At 38.6% G+C, this 26,327-nt stretch overlaps 1 protein-coding gene across 10 annotated transcripts in view; it reads right to left on the reverse strand.

Moving 5' to 3' along the window:
- Positions 1–222: 222 nt before the first annotated feature.
- LOC119562649 (zwei Ig domain protein zig-8) overlaps positions 223–26,327 on the reverse strand; it is a 302,211-nt gene continuing 276,106 nt past the window's right edge. For 5 of the 10 annotated variants that reach the window (XM_037875878.1, XM_037875879.1, XM_037875880.1 and 2 more), the window contains 7 exons: positions 21,219–21,343; positions 20,505–20,594; positions 18,536–18,703; positions 17,147–17,281; positions 16,871–17,084; positions 1,106–1,217; positions 223–1,038 (listed from right to left, as the gene is read on the reverse strand). In XM_037875878.1, the coding sequence (XP_037731806.1) occupies positions 1,020–1,038; positions 1,106–1,217; positions 16,871–17,084; positions 17,147–17,281; positions 18,536–18,703; positions 20,505–20,594; positions 21,219–21,343 (863 nt within the window). In that variant the 3' untranslated portion in view covers positions 223–1,019. The remainder of the gene's footprint in view (positions 1,039–1,105; positions 1,218–16,870; positions 17,085–17,146; positions 17,282–18,535; positions 18,704–20,504; positions 20,595–21,218; positions 21,344–26,327) is intronic. The other 5 variants (XM_037875886.1, XM_037875884.1, XM_037875885.1 and 2 more) reach the window with 5 other exon arrangements.

Below are 26,327 nucleotides of genomic sequence, written 5' to 3' on the forward strand. Positions count from 1 at the left end.
AAACGCCATTTTGGACCATACGTTGGTTCGGCCATAATGCTTAGAGTCCTTTTAAGATTACGTTCCCCACATACGCGATTTACGTATTTGTTTTTGGAGCCATACAAATCGTCCTGCCCTAATCTACGTAATCGTACACCTCTCATCCGTTCACATTCCCGTCCACGTGCCATGGCCAATATATTGCACATTTTCAGTAGGATGTGTGCCTTCTGGTTGATGTTGTCGGAACTATATGATTTATTTTTTACTTGTATTTACATAATTTAAATTTGTGTATAGCACAAGACTGAATGTTGTATGTTGCTTGTACGTGCTTGCTTTGCCATTTGCTTTAAAGTTTATTTACAAACATAATAAGATAATTATGAATATGAGTTTATCATCTTGTTCTTATTCCCGCTAACGTTAATTTTGCCCTGGTAGTTGCTTATGGGCTACAAGTTTCCGCCTTAATCTTTTTAGTTTTCAATTAGCATTAAGTAACTGGGATAATAACGTCTTAATACGCGTTATGGTTCATAAATACCCAATTTGATGTACTCAAATTGGCTAACTATGGAAATACCACTTACAGCAAAGATTTTTTCGGATCGCAAAGCAATAAACTTGGTTGAAAAAAGGCATTTGAAGTAAGCATTATACATTTACATAACTTTGTTGACGGCAACAGGGTAATTTATGGATAGTATACAGGATATTTATAAACGAATGTCAAATATTTTAAAATCCTTCAACATACTGTACACAATTATTGGTAAGTAAACTATACTAGTACTTATCTCGACTTGTCCGTATTTTAATCAATCATGTCTGCACAGAAACTACGATTGGCTTAACATGATTTTTACACTTGAGTGCGCAGCTTATACTGAGCTTAGCTTAGCAATTACTCTAGACTTTGTGTTATTCAGTTACTAACATTGTTTCGGCTTGCTTTAAATCAGACACTGATATAGCTTAAATAGGAATTCCTTGTCGTCGTTTTCCCGCTTCCTACAGCTGGCCAAGATGTCCACTTAAGTCAGAAAGATGCGTCTGATGGAAAGGATAGTATTTAGGACTGCTTTTAGCCTAATGTAAGACGTTAGATATGACCACTTACCTCACAATAACCGTGTTCAGCAGGAAACAGGGCGCCAGCATCGACTTAAATATGTGCGTCAGACGGTCGGCCGAGGAGGTCTTCCGACGGGAGATTGCTGCCATATTGTCGCCTGCAGGTGACATTAGGGTAAATTTGAATTTGAATAGAGCAAGAATTTGTTTAGAGACAGACAGGCAATGCAATTATGTGCACCAACAACCATGCTCTGCATTTCCCATTTTCATGTAAATAAGGTGCTGGCCATTGGCATACTTTCATTTACGCGTCGTATCGTTAAAATCAAAAAGCACATGGTGTCTAAGTCACAAGAACCGCAGCTTGGGGTGGTAACAAGAGTGCAATAGTGAACACTAGATTTCGTCGGGAAATGGAGATATGCAAGCAGCAAAGTAGACAGATTTAAGCGTTATGGGCATTAGAGTGGGCGTGGCAAATTTTTTTTTGGATCAATCGATAGGTATTGACGAGACCAATACATTTCAGTTAATTTATCTTATCTAGCATGAAAATTGTGAGCTCCACAGATTTGGGCGGTTTGTGGGCGTTAGAGTGGGCGTGGCATATTCGCGACACAAACTTGCTCTGCGTACAAGGCTACGGAATCTAAATCTGAGATCCCAATTCTTTATCTTTGATAGTTTCCGAGATATCCACATTCATATTTACAATTTTTTGAAGTTTGTGGGCGTTAAAGTGGGCGTGGCAAACTTTTATTGGGTCAGTCGATAGGTATTGATGAGAACAATTCCTTTCAGTTAAAATTGTTACTCTAGCATCAAAACTATAGGAGCCACAGTTTTGGGCGGCTTGTGGGCGTTAGAGTGGGCGTGGCACTCTGCTGAAACAAACTTGCGCTGCGCAGGAATCTCAGGAATCTGCATACCTAATCCCAGTATTGTAGCTCTTACAGTTTCCGAGATCTCAGCGTTCATACGGACAGACGGACAGACGGTCAGACGGACAGACGGACATAGCCAGATCGACTCGGCTAGTGATCCTGATCAAGAATATATATACTTTATGGGGTCGGAAACTCTTCTTTCTGCCTGTTACATACTTTCCGACGAATAAAGTATACCCTTTTACTCTACGAGTAACGGGTATAATTATCATCGACGGACCGCGAATTCTTAAGAATTTACAAGAAGAAATAAAGGCGCGGTCTGCCCTGGTTCTCTTGTAATCGAATTTCAAAATTACGTGTTTTGCCATCCTCGATGGACCGCGATTCCTTAAGAATTCGCGTGACCATTAGGAAAATTAGGCAAAAAATTAAATTAAAAAACGCCGTGATGTCGCGCGTGCGACATGTAGCGTGCGCAACAGTCACTAAAATTTTTTTAAAAACAAGGAAGAACGCTATAATCGAGTTCCTTTACTATTAGATATCCGTTACTCAGCTAAAGGGACAAAAGGGAAATGGAGATATGCAAGCAGCAAGGCGAGACTGAAATGCGCCACCTACCCCTGATCACAATATATGGTTATGTGGGCGGAAGACAGTTTTAAGCGTTTTGGGCGTTCGAGTGGGCGTGGCAATTTTTTTGTTGGAGTAATCGATAGGTATTGACGAAACCAATACATTTCAGCTAAAGTTTTTTATCTAGCATGAAAATTGTGGGCGCCACAGGCTTAGGTGGTTTGTGGGCGTTAGAGTCGGCGTGGCATATTCGCGTAACAAACTTGCGCTGCGTACAAGGCTTCGGAATCTAAATCTAAAATACCAATTCTCTATCTTTGATAGTTTCCGAGATATCCACGTTTATATGTACGTGGGCGTTCAAGTGGGCGTGGCAAACTTTTCTTCGGTCAATCGATAGGTATTGATGAGAACAACACATATCAGTTAAAATTTTTATTCTAGCATCAAAACTGTAGGAGCCACAGTTTCGGGCGGTTTGTGGGCGTTGGAGTGGGCGTGGCACTCTGCTGAAACAAGCTTGCGCTTGCGCATCTCAGGAATCTACATGCCTAATCCCAGTATTGTAGCTCTTTTAGTTTCCGAGATCTCATACGGACAGACGGACAGACGGACATGGCTAGATCGACTCAGCTAGTGATCCTGATCAAGAAAATATATACTTTATGGGGTCGGAAACGCTTCCTTCTGCTTGTTACATACTTTCAGACGAATATAGTATACCCTTTTACTCTACCAGTAACGGGTATAAAAATTTTTTTTGGGTACATCGATAAGTATTGATGAGAACAATTCATTTCAGTTTAAATAAGTTTTTACTCTAGCATCAAAACTGTAGGAGACCCAGCGCGATATGACGGTGAGCCCAGCGGTCGTGAGTTCGATTCTTGCAGCGACCACTGAGATTTTTCTCAAGAAGAAAGTTATTTTATATTTACATATGTTATTTCCCTGATTCTGTTAAATGACTACTTTCAGTTTATATGACTCTAATTAGCAGTTTACCAATATGCGTGGAGCGGCTAAATAACAACCTTGTCTTCTACCCTCTCAAATTGTAGTTAAAAAAGGACACTAATTTAAATAGTCCTACAAAAAATTCCTGGAAAAAGTACCGCAGATTTTTTTATAAAAATTTGTTTTAATATTTAGGGCACTTGCTCTTGTTTTGAAGGCGCTTTACCTTAAAAACAAGAAAAACACGATACATTCAAGAAAAATTGCCTTAAATTTAAGGCAAGTTACCATTAAAATAAGAAAGTCACCATAATTTCAAGAAATACCGCAGTTGATGTTTAACATTTTTATACCCTTGCAGAGGGTATATTGATTTCAGTCAGAAGCTTGCAACGCAGTGAAGGAGACGTTTCCGACCCCATAAAATATATATATATTCTTGATCAGCATGACTAGACGAGTCGATCTAGCCATGTCCGTCTGTTTTTTTTTTAATTATATCTTTGGTGTTTTTTAACATAGAACCTCCTAAGCTTGGAAATAACATTTTTTAATTGGTTCTGAATTTCAAATTAAATTTTATCAAAATCGGACGACTATATCATACAGCTGCCATAGGAACGATCGGAAAATTGGTGGGAAAATAATATGAAACAAATTATAGCTTCGATGTTTTTTAACATATAACCTCTTACGCTTGGAAATAACATTTTTTAATTAGTTCTGAATTTCGAATTTAATTTTATCAAAATCGGACGACTATATCATATAGCTGCCACAGGAACGATCGGAAAATTGGTGGGAAAATAATATGAAACAAATTATAGCTTCGGTGTTTTTTGACATATTATTACTGTGGACGGCAGTATACGTAGTGGCGAAGCGCGCAAGAGAGCGTGCGAAGACAACTACTATATATAGCCGCAGAATTGAAAATCTGCCATTGTGGTCCGATCGTAACGAGTGATACACCAATCGAAAGGTATCGCAAAAACTAAGAAGATTGCATACCAAGACTTTGGAAATATAGATTTGTTTGGAAAAAGGCGGTGAAAGTGTAAAAGTAAAAATGTAAAAAATTAGAGCTGCTGGATACGGTGGGGATAAAAGCCCCCGTCTGTTTAGCTAGTTTTATTCTTACTGAGAATACGCGTCGAATGACACCTCATTTGTTGAATTCCGATGTTCCGTTCAAAAGTAATTCAAAAAACAAGATTTTCTTGAAAATGTTTGTCCCTTTGTTTGTGGGTTTGTATGCATCCCATCTTAGTTTTAGGGTTTTGGAAACCCTATGGGTGTATTAAGTAGCTTGAAGTAGAAAACGTTTGTTCTACGACTTTTGGAAAAACCCGCTAGTTTAGCGGAAAATCAATAAACAAAGCCAGATTTAAAATGCTTATAGTATCTAAACAACTAATGCTACAGAACATGCTATATATCTCTGAAAAGATAATTTAATTTGCTAAACATTCTTTATATAATAAAATTGTCTGAGTATAATAGATATAGAGTTATAACTAAAAGTTGTTTTTAAAAACCACTTTTTGACTATTTTCTCAAAATTGAGTCGAACGATTTCTTTTTAAAATAAATAGCCCTTGAAAGTCCTCAACTTTTGATATATAGCAAATTTTGGCCTAAGAATTACCGTTTGAAAGATATTAAGCGATAAAAAGTGCAACTCGTTTCAGCTCCGTATACGAAATATTTCATACTTATTGGAATAAACAAGAAAAAAACCAATTTGATGAAAAATATTCTTATTAGTTTTTTTCAAACGGAAAATCTGTTATGGTTTTAGGGTCCTTTACTTGCATGAAGCTAATCGAAATAGGAAACTTAATCTATTTGTTCTACCACTTTGGAAAAACCCGCTTGTTCGGCGGGAAATGTAAGAAACGACAGATTTCTCTAGGAATATGAAACTATACAGCCCTTGAGATTCCAAACTTGTGCTATTAAAATAGGTAATTGAAGCGATAAAACTTGTTGTGCCTAATTTAAGGTGACGTTCAGCTAAGATTAGGGGTCGAATCAGTGTGTTTGGTTTTTCAATAGCCAAGACATATGGGGACGACTCCTAGTCATGGTATTGGGGTATTTAAAATCTTGAGCAAAAAAAACTTCTGATATCAAACAAAAACACCTCTTAACGAGGTAAAAAGTAGTGGCGAACGCGCCTTTAACAAAAATTTCTGATATCAACAATTGTGACGAAAAATGATATTACATTCGATAAAATAAATAAACTATATTAAATTTATGTATTCGGCACGCTACAACAGAAAAATTACGTGTAGGTAAATAAATATTTACTGTTGCGGGCCGGAATCATAAATTTATATGTTAAAAAACACAAAAGATATAATTTTCAAAAATTTTTTTTTCTTATTATTCCTATGGGAGCTATATGATATAGTTGTCCGATCCGGATGGTTCCGACTTATATACTACCTGCAAAAGAAACAAGATTTTTGGGAAAGTTTCAGCCCGATAGCTTTAAAACTGAGAGACTATTTTGCGTAGCAGCAGATCAAGAATATATATACTTAATGGGGTCGAAAACGTCTCCTTCACTGCGTTGCAAACTTCTGACTGAAATCATTATACCCTCTGCAAGGGTATAAGAACACCAAAGATATAATTTTTTAAATTTTTTTGCCGATTATTCCTATGGGAGCTATAAGATATAATTGTCCGATCCGGCTGGTTATATACTACCTGCAAACGAAATTAGACTTTTGGGAAAGTTTCAGCCCGATACAGACGTACAGACGGACATGGCTAGATCGACTCGTCTAGTGATGCTGATCAATAATATATATACTCTATGGGGTCGGAAACGTCTCCTTCACTGCGTTGCAAACTTCTGACTGAAATCAATATACCCTCTGCAAGGGTATAAAGAGACAGACATACTGATATGTATTTCTGACTTTATTCTCTGTTTGAATAAGCATTTTGCTATATAATGAAGTCATATTGTTATCTCATTTACTCCACATGAATTGATAGAACTATATAGTTTTTGACAAGTATAAAAGACCTTGTAATTTCGGGTTAAAGAATTGGTATACAACAGTTAGGTACTAGGGCACAACGAATCCAATCTTATGCTGATCAAAAATGGTATGCATATAAATTAAAAGTAATTACTTTATCAACTAATTTTGTTGAATTTGATAGGTCTTCTTAGAGACCTTAAATTACGTGAAGCCTGTGATTGGCTATACAAAAATTGAAAATCTATGTATTGGATTTGAGTATAAGATCACTGGATGTAAGCTGAAAAAGAACCATATGGAACTAAACTAGCTCTGTACTTAACTGATAAGGACGCCAAAGACGTTCGGATATTTCTACCTAAAAATTATGTGGACAAATTTTTTTTTTTTAGTTGTGCTCAAATTGAATTTTTATCAGAAAATATGTAAAGTAAATAAATAAAATTCTTTAATATAAAGGGCTGAGTTTTAAAATCCAACAACAGTCTTAAATCAGTCTGAAAAAGAAATAGTTTTCCTTAAAAATGTAAGCTCAACAGAAAGAACAATTCTTGATGCAATTCGAAGGCATGCTTTTCGACCAACACCTACAAAGGATAAAGTTCCTAATAGCTACTTTAGTGGATTTAGAGAAAAATGAGTCGATCCGTTCGAAGTTTGGATTCCATTATAAACTTTGTCCCTGGAGCGACAATGATGCCTCATCTAGACCAGACACACGTGAGTGTCATATGCTGCCTGCACTGAAAGAGGAAGCCCTAAGTCCAATGATTAATATTATAAGTTAAACAAACGTATTGCTTTAAAACCATATATAATACGAATTGATTTTACTTAAGTAACTTTGTTTTTTGTTTTTTTAAATGGTTCTGAAACATTTTTATTTTTAATTTATCATTAAATGAATTGTCGTTTTTCTGGACTTAAAAAAAAAGTCAAATGTTTTCTTTTTACATTAAAAGCAAGGAAGAACGGTATAGTCGAGTAACTCGACTATCAGATACCTGTTACTCAGCTAAAGAGACCAAAGGGAAATGGAGATATGCCAGCAGCAAATGCGCCACCTACCGGCGGTAGACAGACTTAAGCGTTGTGGGCGTTAGAGTGGGCGTGGTAAAGTTTTTTTTAAATCAATCGATAGGTATTGACGAGACCAATACATTTTAGTTAAAATTTTTTATCTAGCACGAAAATTGTGGGCGCCACGGGCTTGGGCGGTTTGTGGGCGTTAAAGTGGGCGTGACAAACTTTTTTTTAGATCAATCGATAGGTATTGACAAGACAAACACATTTCAGTTAAGATTTTTGTTCTAGCATCAAAACTGTAGGAGCCACAGTTTTGAGCGGTTTGTGGGCGTTAGAGTGGGCGTGGCACTCTTCTGAAACAAACTTGCGCTGCGCAGGAATCTCAGGAATCTGCATGCCTAATCCCAGTATTGTAGCTTTTATAGTTTCCGAGATCTCAGCGTTCATACGGACAGACGGACAGACGGACAGACGGACATGGCTAGATCGACTCGGCTAGTGATCCTGATCAAGAATATATATACTTTATGGGGTCGGAAACGCTTCCTTCTGCCTGTTACATACTTTCCGACGAATCTAGTATACCCTTTTACTCTACGAGTAACGGGTATAAAAACTGTACAGCATACTATTATGTTCGCAAGTATAAAAAGTATCCCTGTCCTTAATTGTAACAACGTGTCATTTTACACTACATCGATCCGGGACTTAATCATAAAACACGCCCCAAAAATCATGTTGCTATGGGTCCCTAGTCACATTGGGATCAAAGGAAATGAATGCGCCGACACAGCAGCGAAAGATGCAACAGTATCACCCCTAGTTTTCATTCTAAACCTAAACCGCACGGATATTAACAAACTCTTAAAAACGAATATACTCCAAAAAAATTACAAGCCTGCAACAAAAAACTTCCCCTTGGTACCAAGTCATTAACCCAGAGCTAAAAAGCATCAACAAATACGCAAAAAACGCACAATTTTGCAGCTTGCCAAGAACAGAAATAACCAAGATCATCAGGCTTCGACTAGGACACACAAAACTGACACACGAGTACCGATTCTCCCAGCCAATAAACAGCCCATGCCGATTCTGCACCACAGACGCCATATCGATCTCACATATTCTTAACGACTGCACCGCACTTCAAACACATAGACCTAGTAACCCAAACATAAAACAAGGAAGAACGCTATAGTCGAGTACCTCGACTATCAGATACCCGTTACTTAGTTAAAGGGACCAAAGGGAATTTTAGATATGCTAGCAGCAAAGCGAGTAGACAGATTAAAGCGTTATGGGTGTTAGAGTGGGCGTGGCAAACTTTTTTTTTGGTTCAATCGATAGGTATTGATGAGTCCAATACATTTCAGTTAAAATTTGTTATCTAGCATGAAAATTGTGGGCGTCATAGGTTTGGGTGGTTTGTGGGCGTAGGAGTGGGCGTGCCGTATTCGCGTAACAATCTTGCGCTGAGATCCCAATTTTCTATCTTTGATAGTTTCCGAGATATTCACGTTCAAACTTTTTTTGGGTCAATCGATAGGTACTTATGAGAACAACACATTTTTATTCTAGCATCAAAACTGAAGGAACCACAGTTTCGGAAGGCTTGTGGGCGTTAAAGTGGGCGTGGTACTCTGCTGAAACAAACTTGCGCTGCGTAAGAAGCTCAGGAATCTGCATGTCAAATCTCAATAGCCTAGCTCATAGTTTCCGCCATCTCATCGTTCATCCGGACAGACAGACAGACGGACAGACGGGCATAGCTAGATCGACTCGGCTAGTGATTCTGATCAAGAATATATCAAACAAAAACACCCCTTAACGAGGTATAAAGTAGTGTAGAACGCGCTTTTAACAAAAATTTCTGATATCAACGATTGTGACGAAAAATGATATTACATTCGATAAAATAAATAAACTATATTAAATTTATGATTTCGGCCCGCAACAGTAAATATTTATTTACCTACACGTAAATTTAATATAGTTTATTTATTTTATCGAATGTACACTCCTAGAAATTTTACTGTAAAATCGCCCTAAAATCAAGGAAACTCGCCCTAAAACGGGGGTCAATGGCGACTGGGTAACAAAACAAGGGCAACATTTTCTAAAAATAGGCATGTATTGGTCTTACATTTAGGGCGATTTTTCTTAGATCTAGGGTTAATTTTCTTAAACCTAGGGCGATTTTTCAGTTTTCAAAGGTAAATACTCTTAGTATATGAAAAAAAAATGTTAAGCATCAACGGCGGAATTTCTTGAAATTATGGTGAAGCGCCGTGGAATTTTTTTAGGATTAGTGTCCTTTTTTCACTATAATTTGAGAGGGTAAGAGGGGGCAAGGTTATTATTTGGCCGCTCCACGCATGTTGGTAAACTGCTAATTAGAGTCATATGAACTGAAAAGTATTCATTAAACAGAATCAGGGAAATAACATTCATATAAAACAACTTACTTCTTGAAAAAAATCTTCGTGGTCGCAGCGAGAATCGCACTCACGACCGCTGGGTTCGCAGTCGAGAGCACTAGTGCTGCACCACAGATGCCAAGCGACGCGCAAAAAGGGTGATTATCTCAATTTGTTCTAAGAACCAATTCTCAATTTAATTCTAAGAAATATTCTAACTAACGACAACAAATTATGTTTTATTTTACCCAATTAGACTAAATACATTAAAAAATTATTATTTTAATGTACAGGGTTGCCCATATTCGACGGACCCATCTGACGACGCCATAACTTTTGACAGAGATGCCAGATCGCTTAATGACATACCGCGTTTGAAGCGTCAGTCCAAGCAGATTTTTACCATGGAACAATACACGCCACGCGAGCGCTCTGAAATAGTTGAAATTTACATTCAACAGAACAAGTCAATTGTGAAAACTCAACGTGCTTTTAAAAAATTAAAAAATGTGAAAAGTGCGCCTTCTAAGAACACCATTAAGCGTTTATACGAAAAATTTACGACTGGTGAGGCTCTTTCTAATCCGAAGAGGCCAAATAAAAGAGGCACACAAGTCGCATAACAATCGATTTTCTGAAGAAATTATTTCCGGGCCGTTTGATGTCGAAAAGTGGTGATTTGGACTGGCCACCGCGTTCGCCCGATTTGACGCCGCCTGACTTCTTCTTGTGGGGATATTTGAAGTCAAAGGTTTACGTTAACAAGCCAAGGACCCTAGAAGAGCTCAAGGACAACATTCGTGAAGAAATAGCCGGTATTCCGGCCGAAATGTTGGCGAAAACGATGGAAAATGCTGCAAAAAGGGCACAATACGCCATCAACGCCAGAGGCGGCCATTTGAAAGATATCATATTCAAAAATTGATGTAAACAAATCTACTTGGAACAAATTAAATGATTAAGATTGCCAACCGCCAAATTTTTATTTTTTTCTTTGATTTTAAAAAAAACAAGGAAGAACGCTATAGTCGAGTACCTCGACTATCAGATACCCGTTACTCAGCTAAAGGGACCAAAGGAAAATGGAGATATGCAAGCAGCAAATGCGCCACCTACCGGCGGTAGACAGATTTAAGCGTTGTGGGCGTTAGAGTGGGCGTGGCAAAGTTTTTTTTAAATCAATCGATAGGTATTGACGAGACCAATACATTTCAGTTTAAATTTTTTATCTACCATGAAAATTGTGGGCGCCACAGACTTGGGCGGTTTGTGGGCGTTGGAGTGGGCGTGGCATATTCGCATAATAAACTTGCGCTGCGCTCAAGCCTACGGAATCTAAATCTGAAATCTCGTTTCTCTATCTTTGATATTTTCCGAGATATCCGCGTTCATATTTACGATTTTTTGAAGTTTGTGGGCGGTTTGTGGGCGTTAAAGTGGGCGTGGCAAACTTTTTTTAAGTCAGTCGGTAGGTATTGATGAGAACAATACATTTCAGTTAAAATTTTTGTTCTAGCATCAAAACTGTAGGAGCCACAGTTTTGGGCGGTTTGTGGGCGTTAGAGTGGGCGTGGCACTCTTTTGAAACAAACTTGCGCTGCGCAGGAATCTCAGGAATCTGCATGCCTAATCCCAGTATTGTAGCTCTTATAGTTTCTAAGATCTCAGCGTTCATACGGACAGACGGACAGACGGACAGACGGACAGACGGACAGACGGACATGGCTAGATCGACTCGGCTAGTGATCCTGATCAAGAATATATATACTTTATGGGGTCGGAAACGCTTCCTTCTGCCTGTTACATACTTTCCGACGAATCTAGTATACCCTTTTACTCTACGAGTAACGGGTATAAAAACATGGGTCCGTCGAATATGGGCAACCCTGTATTATACATTTTTTTATACCCGTTACTCGTAGAGTAAAAGGGTATACTAGATTCGTCGGAAAGTATGTAACAGGCAGAAGGAAGCGTTTCCGACCCCATAAAGTATATATATTCTTGATCAGGATCATTAGCCGAGTCGATCTAGCCATGTCCGTCTGTCCGTCTGTCCGTCTGTCTGTCTGTCCGGATGAACGCTGAGATCTTGGAAACTATAAGAGCTAGACTATTGAGATTTGGCGTGCAGATTTCTGAGCTTCTTACGCAGCGCAAGTTTGTTTCAGTAGAGTGCCACGCCCACTTTAACGCCCACAAACCGCCCAAGACTGTGGCTCCTACAGTTTTGATGCTAGAGTAAAAATTTAAACTAAAATGAATTGTTCTCATCAATACGTATCGATTGACCCAAAAAAAGTTTGCCACGCCCACTTTAACGACCACAAACCGCCCACAACCTTCAAAAAACCGTTAGTATGAACGCGGATATCTCGGAAACTATCAAAGAAAGAGTATTGGGATTTCAGATTTAGATGCCGTAGCCTTGTACGCAGCGCATGTTTGTTATGCGAATATGCCACGCCCACTTTAACGGCCACAAACCGCCCAAGCCTGTGGCGCCCACAATTTTTATGCTAGATAAAAAATGTTAACTGAAATGTATTGGTCTCGACAATACCTATCGATTAATCCAACAAAAAATTTGCCACACCCACTCAAACGCCCATAACGCTTAAATCTGTCTACCGCCGGTAGGTGGCGCATTTCAATCTCGCTTTGCTGCTTGCATATCTCCATTTCCCATTGATCTCTTTAGCTGAGTAACGGGTATCTGATAGTCGAGGTACTCGACTATAGCGTTCTTCCTTGTTTTTTTTTAGAAGCTATTGCCCGTTTCGCAAATAAGGAACCAAAAATAGTCCCCCATCATAGCGGTATCCCAAAAGCCATGATATCGGCGCTCAATTTCCTTCATTGGCTGATGGAACCCAAATTCTCCGGAAAAAAGTCCAAGTGAGAGTCGAGAAAATGAATTTTTAGCGACATATGCACTCCTGTCAAAAACAAACAAAGACATAATAAACATTACTTTTAAGAGCTTATAATAGCTTACCCATAGCCTTATATTTTTGAGCAGGTCCCTTACAATACTTTTGTAATTTCCCGCTTTGTTATTTCCGAGAAAGATTCCTACCACCAGTTTAAAGGATTTCCACGCTGCCGCTTCTTTACAGAACAGAGTTGTGAATTTATTGTCCTTTAATAGTTTCTTAATATCAGGACCTGCAAAAACGCCCCCTTTAATTTTAGAGTAGGACAGTGCTGGCTTTGACAAAGTTTTTGACTAGGCCCAATTTTATATGGAGCGGTGGGAGAATTATATTTTCCTTTTTTACTATTTTGTTATATTTAATATTGTTTTTGCCAATCACAGCACATTTTCTTGCTTCTCATTTTTTTTACATAGTGCTGTGAGTCGGCTCGACTGTCCCAAAGACAAAGGAAACAACAGTTTTTGGTATAACCTCCTTGCAACCCACAGAGCATTCCAACAACCTTTAGGTCCGCACATATCTTCCATTGAAATTCATTATATTTTATTAATTTCAGCAGTGCTTCTATTGTCTCATATGACTCCTTTGTGTTTACTGCATGGGCGATCGGTAGAGATGGTTTCTCATTTCCGTTATGCGACAGGACAACCTTTAAACTCTCCTTGCTGCCGTCAATGAACAACTCGTACTGTAAATAGCGGAGCCGTAAGCCCAAAATTAAAAAAAACAAGGAAGAATGCTATAGTCGAGTACCTCGACTATCAGATACCCGTTATTCAGCTAAAGGGACCAAAGGGAAATGGAGATATGCAAGCAGCAAGGCGAGATTAAAATGCGCCACCTACCGGCGGTAAACAGATTTAAGAGTTATGGGCGTTAGAGTGGGCGTGGCAAACTTTTTTTTTGGTCAATCGATAGGTATTGACGAGAGCAATACATTTTTTTCTCTAGCATTAAAACTGTAGGAGCCACAGTTTTGGGCGGTTTGTGGTCATTGGAGTGGACGTGGCACTCTACTGAAATAAACTTGCGCTGCGTAAGAAGCTCAGGAATCTGCACGCCAAATCTCAGTAGCCCAGCTCTTATAGTTTCCGAGATCTCAGCGATCATTCGGACAGACGGACATGGCTAGATCGACTCGGCTAGTGATCCTGTTCAAGAATATATATACTTTATGGGGTCGGAAACGCTTCCTTCTGCCTGTTACATACTTTCCGACGAATCTAGTATACCCTTTTACTATACGAGTAACGGGTATAAATATATGAAAATGATTTCCTCGTAACTGCAATCGCATACTTTTTAGCTTGCCCAGCACTAATAGAAAGGAATCTGACGTTATGCATAACTACTTGCACCAAAATCTTACGTTCCCCAACACTGAAAATTTAAAATAATGTTTAACGGCCGCTGCTCCCGAACACTGAACTTGGGTAATACGTTTAAAAATTTGTAAAAAATCGATTTACCAACTGATTGTCGTGATCAATGGCATATATTCTCCGATAAAGTTCAGCCTTTAAGAAAACAACATAAAACTAATTTCGGATTTTAGGCGTGTATTTTTAAAGAAGCAATTTATGCCAGCGTTTTTGCATTTTTTCCAACTTTTTCAACTTTGACGAAGTTCAGCTTCTAAACTAATGAATGGAACTCAATGATGTGTATAAGAAAGTTAAAGGGCATTCTATTGCCTGTAAAATGAGTTTGATGACCGAATTCGGTTTATCACAACTCAAGTTTGAAAATAAAAAAGTGCGAAAAACGTTTTTTACACTTTAAAAAAAATTGGTACCATAGAAAAAATTTTAAATGCCCTTTTCTTAATCAGGGAGATGTATCTTACCGGAAAACAAAGGTTTCCTGAAGTGCGTATTTCATCAATTTTTATACCCGTTACTCGTAGAGTAAAAGGGTATACTAGATTCGTCGGAAAGTATGTAACAGGCAGAAGGAAGCGTTTCCGACCCCATAAAGTATATATATTCTTGATCAGGATCACTAGCCGAGTCGATTTAGCCATGTCCGTCTGTCCGTCTGTCCGTCTGTCTGTCTGTCTGTCCGAATGAACGCTGAGATCTCGGAAACTATAAGAGCTAAGCTATTAAGTGCCACGCCCACTCTAACGCCCACAAACCGCCCAAAACTGTGGCTCCTACAGTTTTGATGCTAGAGAAAAAATTTTAACTGAAATGTACTGCTCTCGGCAATACCTATCGATTGACCCCATTTTTTGTTCTACGGAATAAGCCGATTTGCCCTAAGTATGAGAAAATATTAAAAGCATATGCTCGGAAAAATTCGCCCTAAATAATAGAAATTTTAGAAAAATTAACCCTAAAACATATTTTCTAAGGCGATTTGTCCTATATTTAGGGCGATTTTTCTTAATGTTAGGGCGATTTCATGTTTAGGGCGATTTTTGTAGTATTTAGAAAAATAATTTTATGAGTGTAATATCATTTTTCGTCACAAATGTTGATAACAGAAATTTTTATTAAAGGCGCGTTCGCCACTACTTTTTACCTTGTTAGGAGGTGTTTTTGTTTGATCTTTTTGTATTTTTAAATTTAATAACTATAACTGCCTATGCCTATTTTTAGAAAATGTTGCCCTTATTTTGTTACCCAGTTGCCCTTGACCCCATTTTTAGGGCGATTTTCATTGTTTTTAAGGCGATTTTACAGTAAAATTTCTATGAGTATATGTATTAACAGTTGAGAATTCTCAGGAGCTATATAGTTTGAAGCATTAGTTTTTAAGAAACTAAAAGCCATTTAAATTTTTTGTTTGGATTTCCCGATAAATTAGCAAGTTTTTTTAAAGTCGTAGAACAAAAGTTTTCTATCTCGAGCTTTTAATACGCCGGTTAAGTAGTTATTAATTCCAAAGACCGTAAAACCAAAATGGTCAAACATTAACATTTTGGAAAATCCCCCAAAATGTTGTTTTTGGAGTAAGTTAAACGAAGCATCGGACTTTAGAATATGACAAAATAATTTATTAGCTTAAACGGTATATTATTGACAATTGTTCTACCTACACGAAGTACGCTTTACAAAAGCATGCTTACAAACCACCGAAGTTTAAATTTGTGTGTTTTTAAAGCTTTTACTCTCTTTTTTAAGTTATGTTCGAAAATAATAATAAATAAGATCAAGCTAATTTCTTTCGAATGTTTTTCATAACATCACTGTAGGCGGCAGTTCACGTAGTGACAAAGCGCACTATATAAAGCAGCAGAATTGAAAATTTGCAGTGATGGTACGATCATAAGGAATGATACGCCAATCAAAAGGTATCACAAAAATGAAAAGGATTGCTTACCGAGACTTTAATAATTTTAATTGGGACGAAGAGCGGTGAAAGTGTAACATTGAAAATTTAGATAATTGAAGCAAGATTAGAAGCCCAGTTTTATTTTTATTGAAAAACGTTTCGTGTAGGTAGAACAATTGTCAATCATATACCGTTTAAGCTATTAAATTATTTTAGTAGGATCAAAAGATATGGTTTATTTCCGAAAAAAGTCAAATAGCAGCAGTGTGCGTCAGTCCGACTCTACGGAAACTTATAACTCAGTTTCAAAGATTGACTTTTAATCATGCTTGATTATTTTGTTGATTTGTGTAATGCCTCGACCCCCGTAAAACGGTAACCCAGCCAATTTAACTTATTTACTAACGTTCAAGTTAAAACCATTTTTGGCACGCCGATAGATATTGATTATTTCAACAAAATAAAATTTAGATCTTCAAAAATGATTGTTCATCAAATATGCGATTTGTGGTATGACGCAAACATGGTCTTCGTAAGCCAAATTATAACATTCAAAATTTTAAGTCCCTAGCATCAAAAATGTTGTCGCATGACAGAACTCAGCGATATGTGCGTAAGGAGTGGATATAAAAATATATTAGGAATACATTAGTGCTGCGTTGCAATCATCTGTCTTAAATTTTATAAAAACCCGAGTAAATTATTTTTCTTTCACTCACCTTTCGAGACAAAGACGTAGATGCTCGCAGGCTCCGTGTTGCTGGCCGAGCAGCTGTAGTTGCCGGAGTCGGTGATCTGCGGCTCTCGAATGATCAGGCGGCTCTGCGTTCGGAGTCCCGGGGTCGTCTCAATGGTTATGTCACGTCGGGAGTCGACATAGTTGATCAGGCGATCGTTCTTCTGCCAGTACACGTACTGTGGTGGTGTCGGACTCTGTGCCAAGAAGGTGAATGGTGGTTCAGCGGGATTTCGTTTCAGCTCACCTCCCGACTTACCTTTTCAATAATGCAAACCAAATTGATTGTTGAGCCCATGTCAACATGAAGCTCGCCGGAGCCCAGAATAAATGCCTCCGGCACAACCACTTGAAGATTCACAAAGTGGGAAATGATGCCAGTTGGCGTCGAGACCTGTGTGTTGGTGTTTGTTTTTGTGATAATGAGTACAAGGAAAATGGAGAGCAAAAGACCGAAGAGTGGAAAGAGCAAGTGTGGCAGTAGAGTGCGATTGGTATTCGCAATGAACTAGAATGTTAATGCTTCAGTAAACTACGAGCAAGAATAGCCAGCCAGTTTCATAAAATCGTTGCGAGTGCAAGAAATGTTGCACTCATTGAAATGCAAATCAAACAATTTCAATTTGGCACGCAAAAATGAAACAAAAACGAACGGATTTTATATAAGTGGAGCACTTCCCACGCGTCTCGACTCGGAGTTGTTCTCCAAAATATCTGGCAGGCAACGGTTGCAGCTGTAGATTCTCTGGGTTCGCTGCCAAAATGGAATAAGGAAATAATCATTTTAGCATATTTGCATGTAGCTCTCGTTTGCTGCTCAGCCTCCTAGTCCGTATTTCGGTGCCGTGAGTCCATAGTCTGAGGACGGAAGACCGGAGTCCGGAGTCCTGAGAGGCAACCAGGCAACCCGTCCCACTGACTCTGAGGCCGGCATACGGCTTTTCATATTGAAATTGCATGCAAACAATTTTGAAATTGAAGATACGTTTCTGAAATTCTCGCTTACACCATCCATCCAGTCAAAGCCTCCATACCGTCAAGTGTCCATTTCAGCAGTGTCTAACTTTGTTGCTTTTCGTTTAGTTGTCTTCCCTACCCCGAATCCCCTCCTAAGCCGATTTTCTTACTATCCGACCCCGAGCTCGACCTTTCCGTATTTCCATTTTCATGACTTTCGACCTTGCTTCGTTAGGCGGGATGGCGGGAGTTCTTGGTCTCGCAGGCGGGGTTCCGTTTATCAGGACCCGTGTTTCTGCCAGATCCGTCGCAGCCTGCTAGCTGACAGTCACACGTTTCTGGCTGGCCGAACAATCAGCCCTGTCAATGTCACCGGCCCGATCCCAATCGCAGTCCCAATCTGGAAGCCCCCTTGCCAACGATAGCTGACCAGAAGGCCGAGGCAGTTGCCTTAAATCAAACCTTTTCGAACTTGATTTGTATTTTACAATTAAGCGAACAAATTGACGTGACGTGAAATCAGCGAAAAGCAAAAGCCTGAAAACCTCAACACAACGTTGAAACAAAAAGGGGCGCATTGAGGAGAAACGAGCGCAAATACAAATGCACGATAGTTTACTTCAACTGCGGCGAATGCATATAATATGGACCCATCATTCTGGCCGCGCCCAGCCGTTATCCGCCCACTCACCTGGCACTCGTACATGCCGTGATCCCGGCGCTGCACAAACTTTATCTGCAGCGTCCACATGTTGGAGCCGGGCGTGTGCAGTATCGCGAATCGCTCGTCGTTCGTGTAAAGCTGGGCCCCCGACGACAGGATGTGCCAGTCCCGGCGGCGGATCCAAGATATTTGATTCTGTTGACGAAAGCCAATGCCGACCGCATTATAAACGAGCGGACGAGTTGGTACGAGTGTGGTACACACGGATAATTAATAGCACTAGGAAAAAAAAGGATTGTAAGGATAGATAAGGGGCAAGGATAGTTTGTGACCCTAGCGGCTATCCGGCTCGTTTAAATCGATAGCCGTTTTATATGAAGATACCGTAGAACACTAGAGGGCGACAGTAAAAATGTAAGCTTTAAACGTCATCAATTGTAGAAGTTATGAATTAATTTCTTTCAATGTTACATTTGATAAATTTGATAAATAAATGATATCTTTATTCTGTTCAACCCACTTTATTGGACTTCAAAATGGTGTAGAAAAAAGTCATAGCCAAAGGAACAGCCTTTCCAATGAAACCACTTTCAACGTGTTGACTCTTTATTTATAGCTTATATGCTCAACCAAACTTTTCTTACTATCCTTACCCCACTCTCCCCTACAAGTAACCAACGCATACAGATCAGATCATGCAGTCAGTTAAACATGCAAATGATTTTCGAAAAGTAAAGCTTAATGTATGTATGTGGCAGGTGTACAAATTTAAGGTAAAGCAGAGAAACGTATATACCTACATATGACTATAAGAGTCCAATATAACGTTTTTTAAATGTTCTGTGATTTAAAATAATTACTGTACACACAGAAAAAAATAACGAAAAAAATCCAGAATATTTTTTATGATTTGAGAGCAATCCGTTCGCTATGTTGCGTTCATAAAAACGAACGCCGCGGGGTCAATTCATGAACATTTAGGTGAAATTCTGATCGCTTCACTGAAAAAATCCTCGACAGATTTGGGAGAATAGATGTAGATGTATTAGAATATGTTTATTGGAAATAATAAAAAAAAAGGCTGTAATCAGCCAAATAACAAAAATAACAAATAACAATAACACAAAAAGTAAGGAAAATAAATAAATATCTACCAGTCGACCAGGAAAACTAGCTTGCACACAAACCTAGTTCTTTTATATTTTCCTGTTCTTAAGTTAAGCCCGAAATGTTTTTAAAGTGACTTAACCCTGTTAAGGCTTGATTTCGAACGCATTTTATTCTGAGTGTAGATAGCTTAAAATTTTTTTAAAGTCTTTCAAAACAACGGCTATATTAACATTAAGAAATTATATTCACCTAAGAATAATTGTTCTTCAATTTTAATCTAAATAAACTAACTAACTGTGAACTACCGAAACCGAATGTCAAATAATTTGTTTGTTAATTGTAATCCTGTCAAATGTTTGCTTTCGACTTAAAATTAAGTTTTTTTTTCGCTGTTCGAGCTTGACTGCTTTACAAATTAGATTTTTGTGTCCCGCATTCTGGGAAAATAAATGTCAAATGAAAATTCCAAATAATTAGGCAGAGAAATTGAATAAAAATGAAAAGCAAATGTGAAAACATTGCAAAAAAACGCAAGTACGATATTGTATAGGATTTCAGCAGCAGCTGTGCTCCCAGCAGATCCTGCCCGACTATATGCTTTAAGCTCGTAGGGAATTCAAGTTCGCAGCCACTAAATAAAGCGCTTTTTATGCAAGACATGCTTGGAGATTGGTGACTTTGGATTTAGGGACGGAGATGTGGGATATCATGTATGGGGTGTGTAGTGGAGTGCAGGAGAAGACGGAACGTGCCGGTGTGTTTAAAGGCAAGTTGAAGGGCAGGGCGTGCACATTGAACAGAATAGAACAGAACGGAACAGAGAAATATCGCCGTAGTCGACGACATCGTGGTTCGACGAGTTACAATTAGAGAGACAAAAACAAACCCAATTTACACCCACTCTGTCCACGCCGGAGACCTTGCAGACCAGAAAGGCAGTACCACCCAGCTGGACGGTTGTGTTGTGAGCCATCAGCTTTTAGAAAGGAAAAATTTGAGAAAAGAAGCAAAATAGGAACAGAGGGAGAGAGAAAAACACAAGACAAAAAGTTAAAAGTTCATTTTTTACGGTGTTGATCTCAAAGCTAAACGCGCCAAAGTCGCACAATTAGTGAGCAAAACAGCGCCAGCACGGGTTCTACACCGTATATTGCGTCAGAGCCAAAGCTATCCAGACAGAACAGGGACGACGCAAAGAGGTTTGGCCGTGAGTTCGGGTGTCTGGCGAGTTTGGCGTTCTTGATATTTGGATGATTAGACTCGAAGCCAGCGCAAATGAATTATAAGCAAGCGCTATTAATTAATTAGTACCAGATCCGAATCAGGCTCGTCCCCGCCCTGCTGGTTATTAGTGTTATACCGGTGAGCGCTTGCACGACTTCATCGCCTTCGGACCTTCTGCATTTTTTTGGCAGCGGCAATAACATTTTGCTGGGTTAGGGGAAACTGTTTTGCTGACGAAACTGGCTATTGTCCTTGCTACTGATATGGACTTGGGTCACGCAGCATCTGCCGTCGATTCAATTTGAATTTATATTCGAAAACAGCTTATTGCATTCGATCGGCCAGAAGAAGAGGGCCATCTGTCATTTAAACTTACCTCACTGTCTTCGAACATTGGACTGTCGCTCGTGTCGAGATTATTATCCTGTTTTGAATCGCCATTAATACCGCCGCGCATCCATAACTTTTTCCAATCGTTATCTGTGAGTATTGACTTTTGATCTGAAATGAAGAAAAAAGAGCGGCCGCGAGCTTTAGACAAAGCCAATTGCAGAGTGCAGTAGAAAATTGTATAAAAGGTTTGGTTGACTTATGCAATTCGAATGTAATCAGCAAAAGTGTCTGGGGTGGTGCAGCTGGCCAATGAATGTGATAGGTCTAGGGACTTAAGCAATCTAGTCCCCACTCAGGTCAAAACTCTCACATTCCCGCACACTCCGCTCTAAAGAGTCCCGTCTAATCAAAATCTAGGGAAATGTATAACCAAACAAAAACGCCTCTTAACGGGGTACAAAGCTAGTGACGATCGCACCTTCAACAAACAAAAGTTCTGATATTAATTTTTGTGACGGGTCAATCAATAGGTATTGACGAGACTAATACATTTCAGCTAAAATTTATTTTCTAGCATGAAAAATGTGTACGCCTAGGCATATTCGCTACGGAACTTAAACCTGTAATCCCAATTCTCTATCTTTGATAGTTTCCGAGATATCCGCGTTCATACTTACGATTTCTTGAAGTTTGTGGGCGTCTTGTGGGCGTTAAAGTAGGCGTGGCAATTCTTCGGGTCAATCGATAGAGCAATTCAATGCAGTTAAAATTTTTATTCTAGCATTAAAACTGCAGGAGCCACATTTTTTGGCGGTTTGTGGGCGTTAGAGTGGGCGTGACCAAACAAACTTGCCCTGTGCAGGAATCTATATAATTTGCTCCTAATCCCAGTGTTCCAGATTTTATAGTTTCCGAGACTACAACGTTCACACGGACAGACGGAAAGACGGACATGGCTATGTCGACTCGCGTAGTGATCCTGATCAAGAATATATATAGTTTATGGGATGGAAACACTTCCTTCTATCTGTTACATACTTTCCGACAAATCTAGTATACCCTTATACTTCACGAGTAACTGAAATGTATTGGTCTCATCAATACCTATCGATTGATCCAAATTAAAGTTTACCGCCCCACTTTAACGCCCACAAACCGCCCACAAACTTCATAAAATCGTAAGTATGAACGCGGATATCTCGGAAACTATCAAAGGTAAAGAATTGGGATCTAAGATTTAGATTCCGTAGCCTTGTACGCAGCGCAAGTTTGTTACGCGAATATGCCACGCCCACTCTAACGCCCGCAGGCCGCCAAAGCCTGTGGCGCCCACAATTTTCATGCTAAAACAAAATCTTAACAGAAATTTATTAGTCTCGTCAATACATTTCGATTGAACCAAAAAAAAGTTTGCCACGCCCACTCTAACGCCCATAACGCTTAAATCTGTCTACCGCCCACATAACCATATATTGAGATCGCGGGTAGGTGGCGCATTTCAATCTCGCTTTGCTGCTTGCATATCTCCATTTCTCTTTGGTGCCTTTAGCTGAGTAACGGGTATCTGATAGTCGTTTACCTTCCTTCCTTGTTTTTTTTTATTCTTTTGTTATTGATAGAGTTAAATGTATTTTAGTTATTTTGCTGATAATAGTAAACTAATTTATTATTAAAAGTACAAATATGCATTAGAGCTAATATTTTTATAAACTTACAATTCGCAACCGTCTTTCAGCGGACTCTAACCTATGTTTTCACGTGTCACAAGAGGACGCTCTAGCAGCTGGACCACCTAACGAATTTGTTAAGTGCGGACACTAGACCAACATACATGTTTTCATGAATGGTGTTGATAACACCAGTTTACAAAAAACAAGGAAGAACGCTGTAGTCGAGTACCTCGACTATCAGATACCCGTTACTCAGCTAAAGGGACCAAAGGGAAATGGAGATATGCAAGCAGCAAAGTGAGATTGAAATGCGCCTCCTACCGGCGGTAGACAGAGTTAAGCGTTATGGGCGTTAGAGTGGGCGTGGCAACATTTTGGATCAATCGATAGGTATTGTCGAGACCAATACATTTCAGTTAACATTTTTTATCTAGCATAAAAATTGTGGGCGCCACAGGCTTGGGCGGTTTGTGGCCGTTAAAGTGGGCGTGGCATATTCGCATAACAAACATGCGCTGCGTACAAGGCTACGGCATCTAAATCTGAAATCCCAATACTCTTTCTTTGATAGTTTCCGAGATATCCGCGTTCATACTAACGGTTTTTTGAAGGTTGTGGGCGGTTTGTGGTCGTTAAAGTGGGCGTGGCAAACTTTTTTTTGGGTCAATCGATACGTATTGATGAGAACAATTCATTTTAGTTTAAATTTTTACTCTAGCATCAAAACTGTAGGAGCCACAGTCTTGGGCGGTTTGTGGGCGTTAAAGTGGGCGTGGCACTCTACTGAAACAAACTTGCGCTGCGTAAGAAGCTCAGAAATCTGCACGCCAAATCTCAATAGTCTAGCTCTTATAGTTTCCAAGATCTCAGCGTTCATCCGGACAGACAGACAGACGGACAGACGGACAGACGGACATGGCTAGATCGACTCGGCTAATGATCCTGATCAAGAATATATATACTTTATGGGGTCGGAAACGCTTCCTTCTGCCTGTTACATACTTTCCGACGAATCTAGTATACCCTTTTACTCTACGAGTAACGGGTATAAAAATTGATGAAATACGCACTTCAGGAAACCTTTGTTTTCCGGTAAGATACATCTCCCTGATTAAGAAAAGGGCATTTAAAATTTTTTCTATGGTACCAATTTTTTTTAAAGTGTAAAAAACGTTTTTCGCACTTTTTTATTTTCAAACTTGAGTTGTGATAAACCGAATTCGGTCGTCAAACTCATTTTACAGGCAATAGAATGCCCTTTAACTTTCTTATACACATCATTGAGTTCCATTCATTAGTTTAGAAGCTGAACTTCGTCAAAGTTGAAAAAGTTGGAAAAAATGCAAAAACGCTGGCATAAATTGCTTCTTTAAAAATACACGCCTAAAATCCGAAATTAGTTTTATGTTGTTTTCTTAAAGGCTGAACTTTAACGGAGAATAAGCCTTTGATCACGACAATCCGTTGGTAAATCGATTTTTACAGATTCTTAAACGCATATACCCAAGTTCAGTGTTCGGGAGCAGCGGCCGTTAAACATTATTTTAAATTTTCAGTGTTGGGGAACGTAAGATTTTGGTGCAAGTAGTTATGCATAACGTCAGATTCCTTTCTATTAGTGAATACGTTAAGAAAAGTTCAGTAGCTCGACCTATTAATAATAAAGACCAACAATTGTACAAAAAATGTTTTTGTGAGAATATCTCGAAATTCGATACCAATTGGACACCAAATGTGTTGTGTGTTTCGTGTCGCTATTATCATTTAGCAGATTCGGGCTTCAATAAAGTATAATTTTCTTATAAATCTAATTTTTCCTTCACAACGCCAATGATTTGGAGACAGCCCCATAATCACACAGATGATTGCTACACCCAAAAAAAAATCTTCGTGTGTCAATTTGATAAGTGTGGGTGAAAATGACACTACACCTAGGATCAATTTTTTGGGATCAATTTGATCCTAAATGAGTGTCAAAAGTATACTACATTGTATGAAAAATCTTTTTTGATCCCAATTAGTGTCATTTTAACCAAATCCAGGGTCTCGTCGATACCAATAATTGTATGTCTATTTTCGAAATTCGAACTGCGCTTATCGTGCAAGCAAGCGCAGTTATCGATAAATCATTGTGAGCTCGACATTGTGTAAAAGACGACGGATATTTCGGTGCGCGGTTCTAGTGTTTATTAAATCAGGTAAGTACATTTCTAATAATACATATTTTGAATGTGAGTGTGAGTGTGCAATTAAAAAAAAAGCATATGCAAAGTGTCCAAAAGAAACAAATAATTAGATCGAAATTTACATATGCGCATTACATTATAAACAATACAGATTTAATAGGACTTTTAGGCTACTAATCTTATATGAATTAATGTAATAATGGTGTAATGCAATTCTCCGAAACAGCACATGGATTTACATTTGTATGTATATTTAGAACGCAGTTTCCGAGAATGCACAAGAATGTAGTTTGTGGCTACATACATACATATTTACGCAGGAATGTGTATCTATTCGTTACAGCGATCTTCGAATTCATAGATACACACTGCACATATATATGTATGTAATGTAGGCACTGACGGTGACATCCCTTGCAATTTTTGAATGCAATTTTTTTTTTGTTAATTTAAGTTCAACATGGAGGACGTTTCTATCCAGAGGCTGCTTGTATTTGTATTCGATGACTATTAATAACAATTTTTTTTAGTTGGAGCACGACTGTTGTCAACTGCATTGTGGATTTCAAAGTGGTCTGACTAATAAATGGGCTACAACGGTTCCAAACTTACTGGAAATTTTTAAGGCGAGCGTGAAGGACATTTTTTATAAGAACCTTATGGTATCAATAGACGATAATACGGATTCGAGTAAGTACATATTAACAATTATATTTTTCCTAATAATACAAAATAATAAACCAAAATCCTTCTTTTAGACTCAAAGGATTGCATTTTGTTCATGCTGCTGCACGCCACCCTCAAACCGTCATATCGCTATTTAGCAAAAGAGGATACCACACAGTTCCTGAGGAAAGCAACAATACAGGACAGCGTCAGCAGTTGTATAACACATGTTGCAACTATAAATGACTTGCAAAATCAGCTGGAGTTGCGAAACCAGAAATAGTTAGAATTGGAATCCACAATTCAACCATATCTTATAGTTGTCGGAAAGGACTTAAAACATTTAACTGAATTTTATGTTCGTGTTGGCACGATAACCTACAAATTTAACGCATTCATTTTAGCTTTAGACACATGTTTTAAAGCATTTCAAGTATTTTCCCTTAAGTATCCGGAAGAGTCCCACAAAGTTTGGAGTTTTTTGCAAACTTATTTTTTTGGAATTGAACCCATTTTTGATCGAAAACACCCTTGTGTATCAAAACTAATACAAAACTTGGAGTACGCCTGTATGTAGTTTTTTTTGTTTAATTTTATTTTTTTTATATTTTGTTATTATATTATGTTATC

The sequence above is a fragment of the Drosophila subpulchrella genome, unplaced genomic scaffold (assembly GCF_014743375.2).
Source record: "Drosophila subpulchrella strain 33 F10 #4 breed RU33 unplaced genomic scaffold, RU_Dsub_v1.1 Primary Assembly Seq81, whole genome shotgun sequence".
In the NCBI taxonomy this organism is placed as follows: domain Eukaryota; kingdom Metazoa; phylum Arthropoda; class Insecta; order Diptera; family Drosophilidae; genus Drosophila; species Drosophila subpulchrella.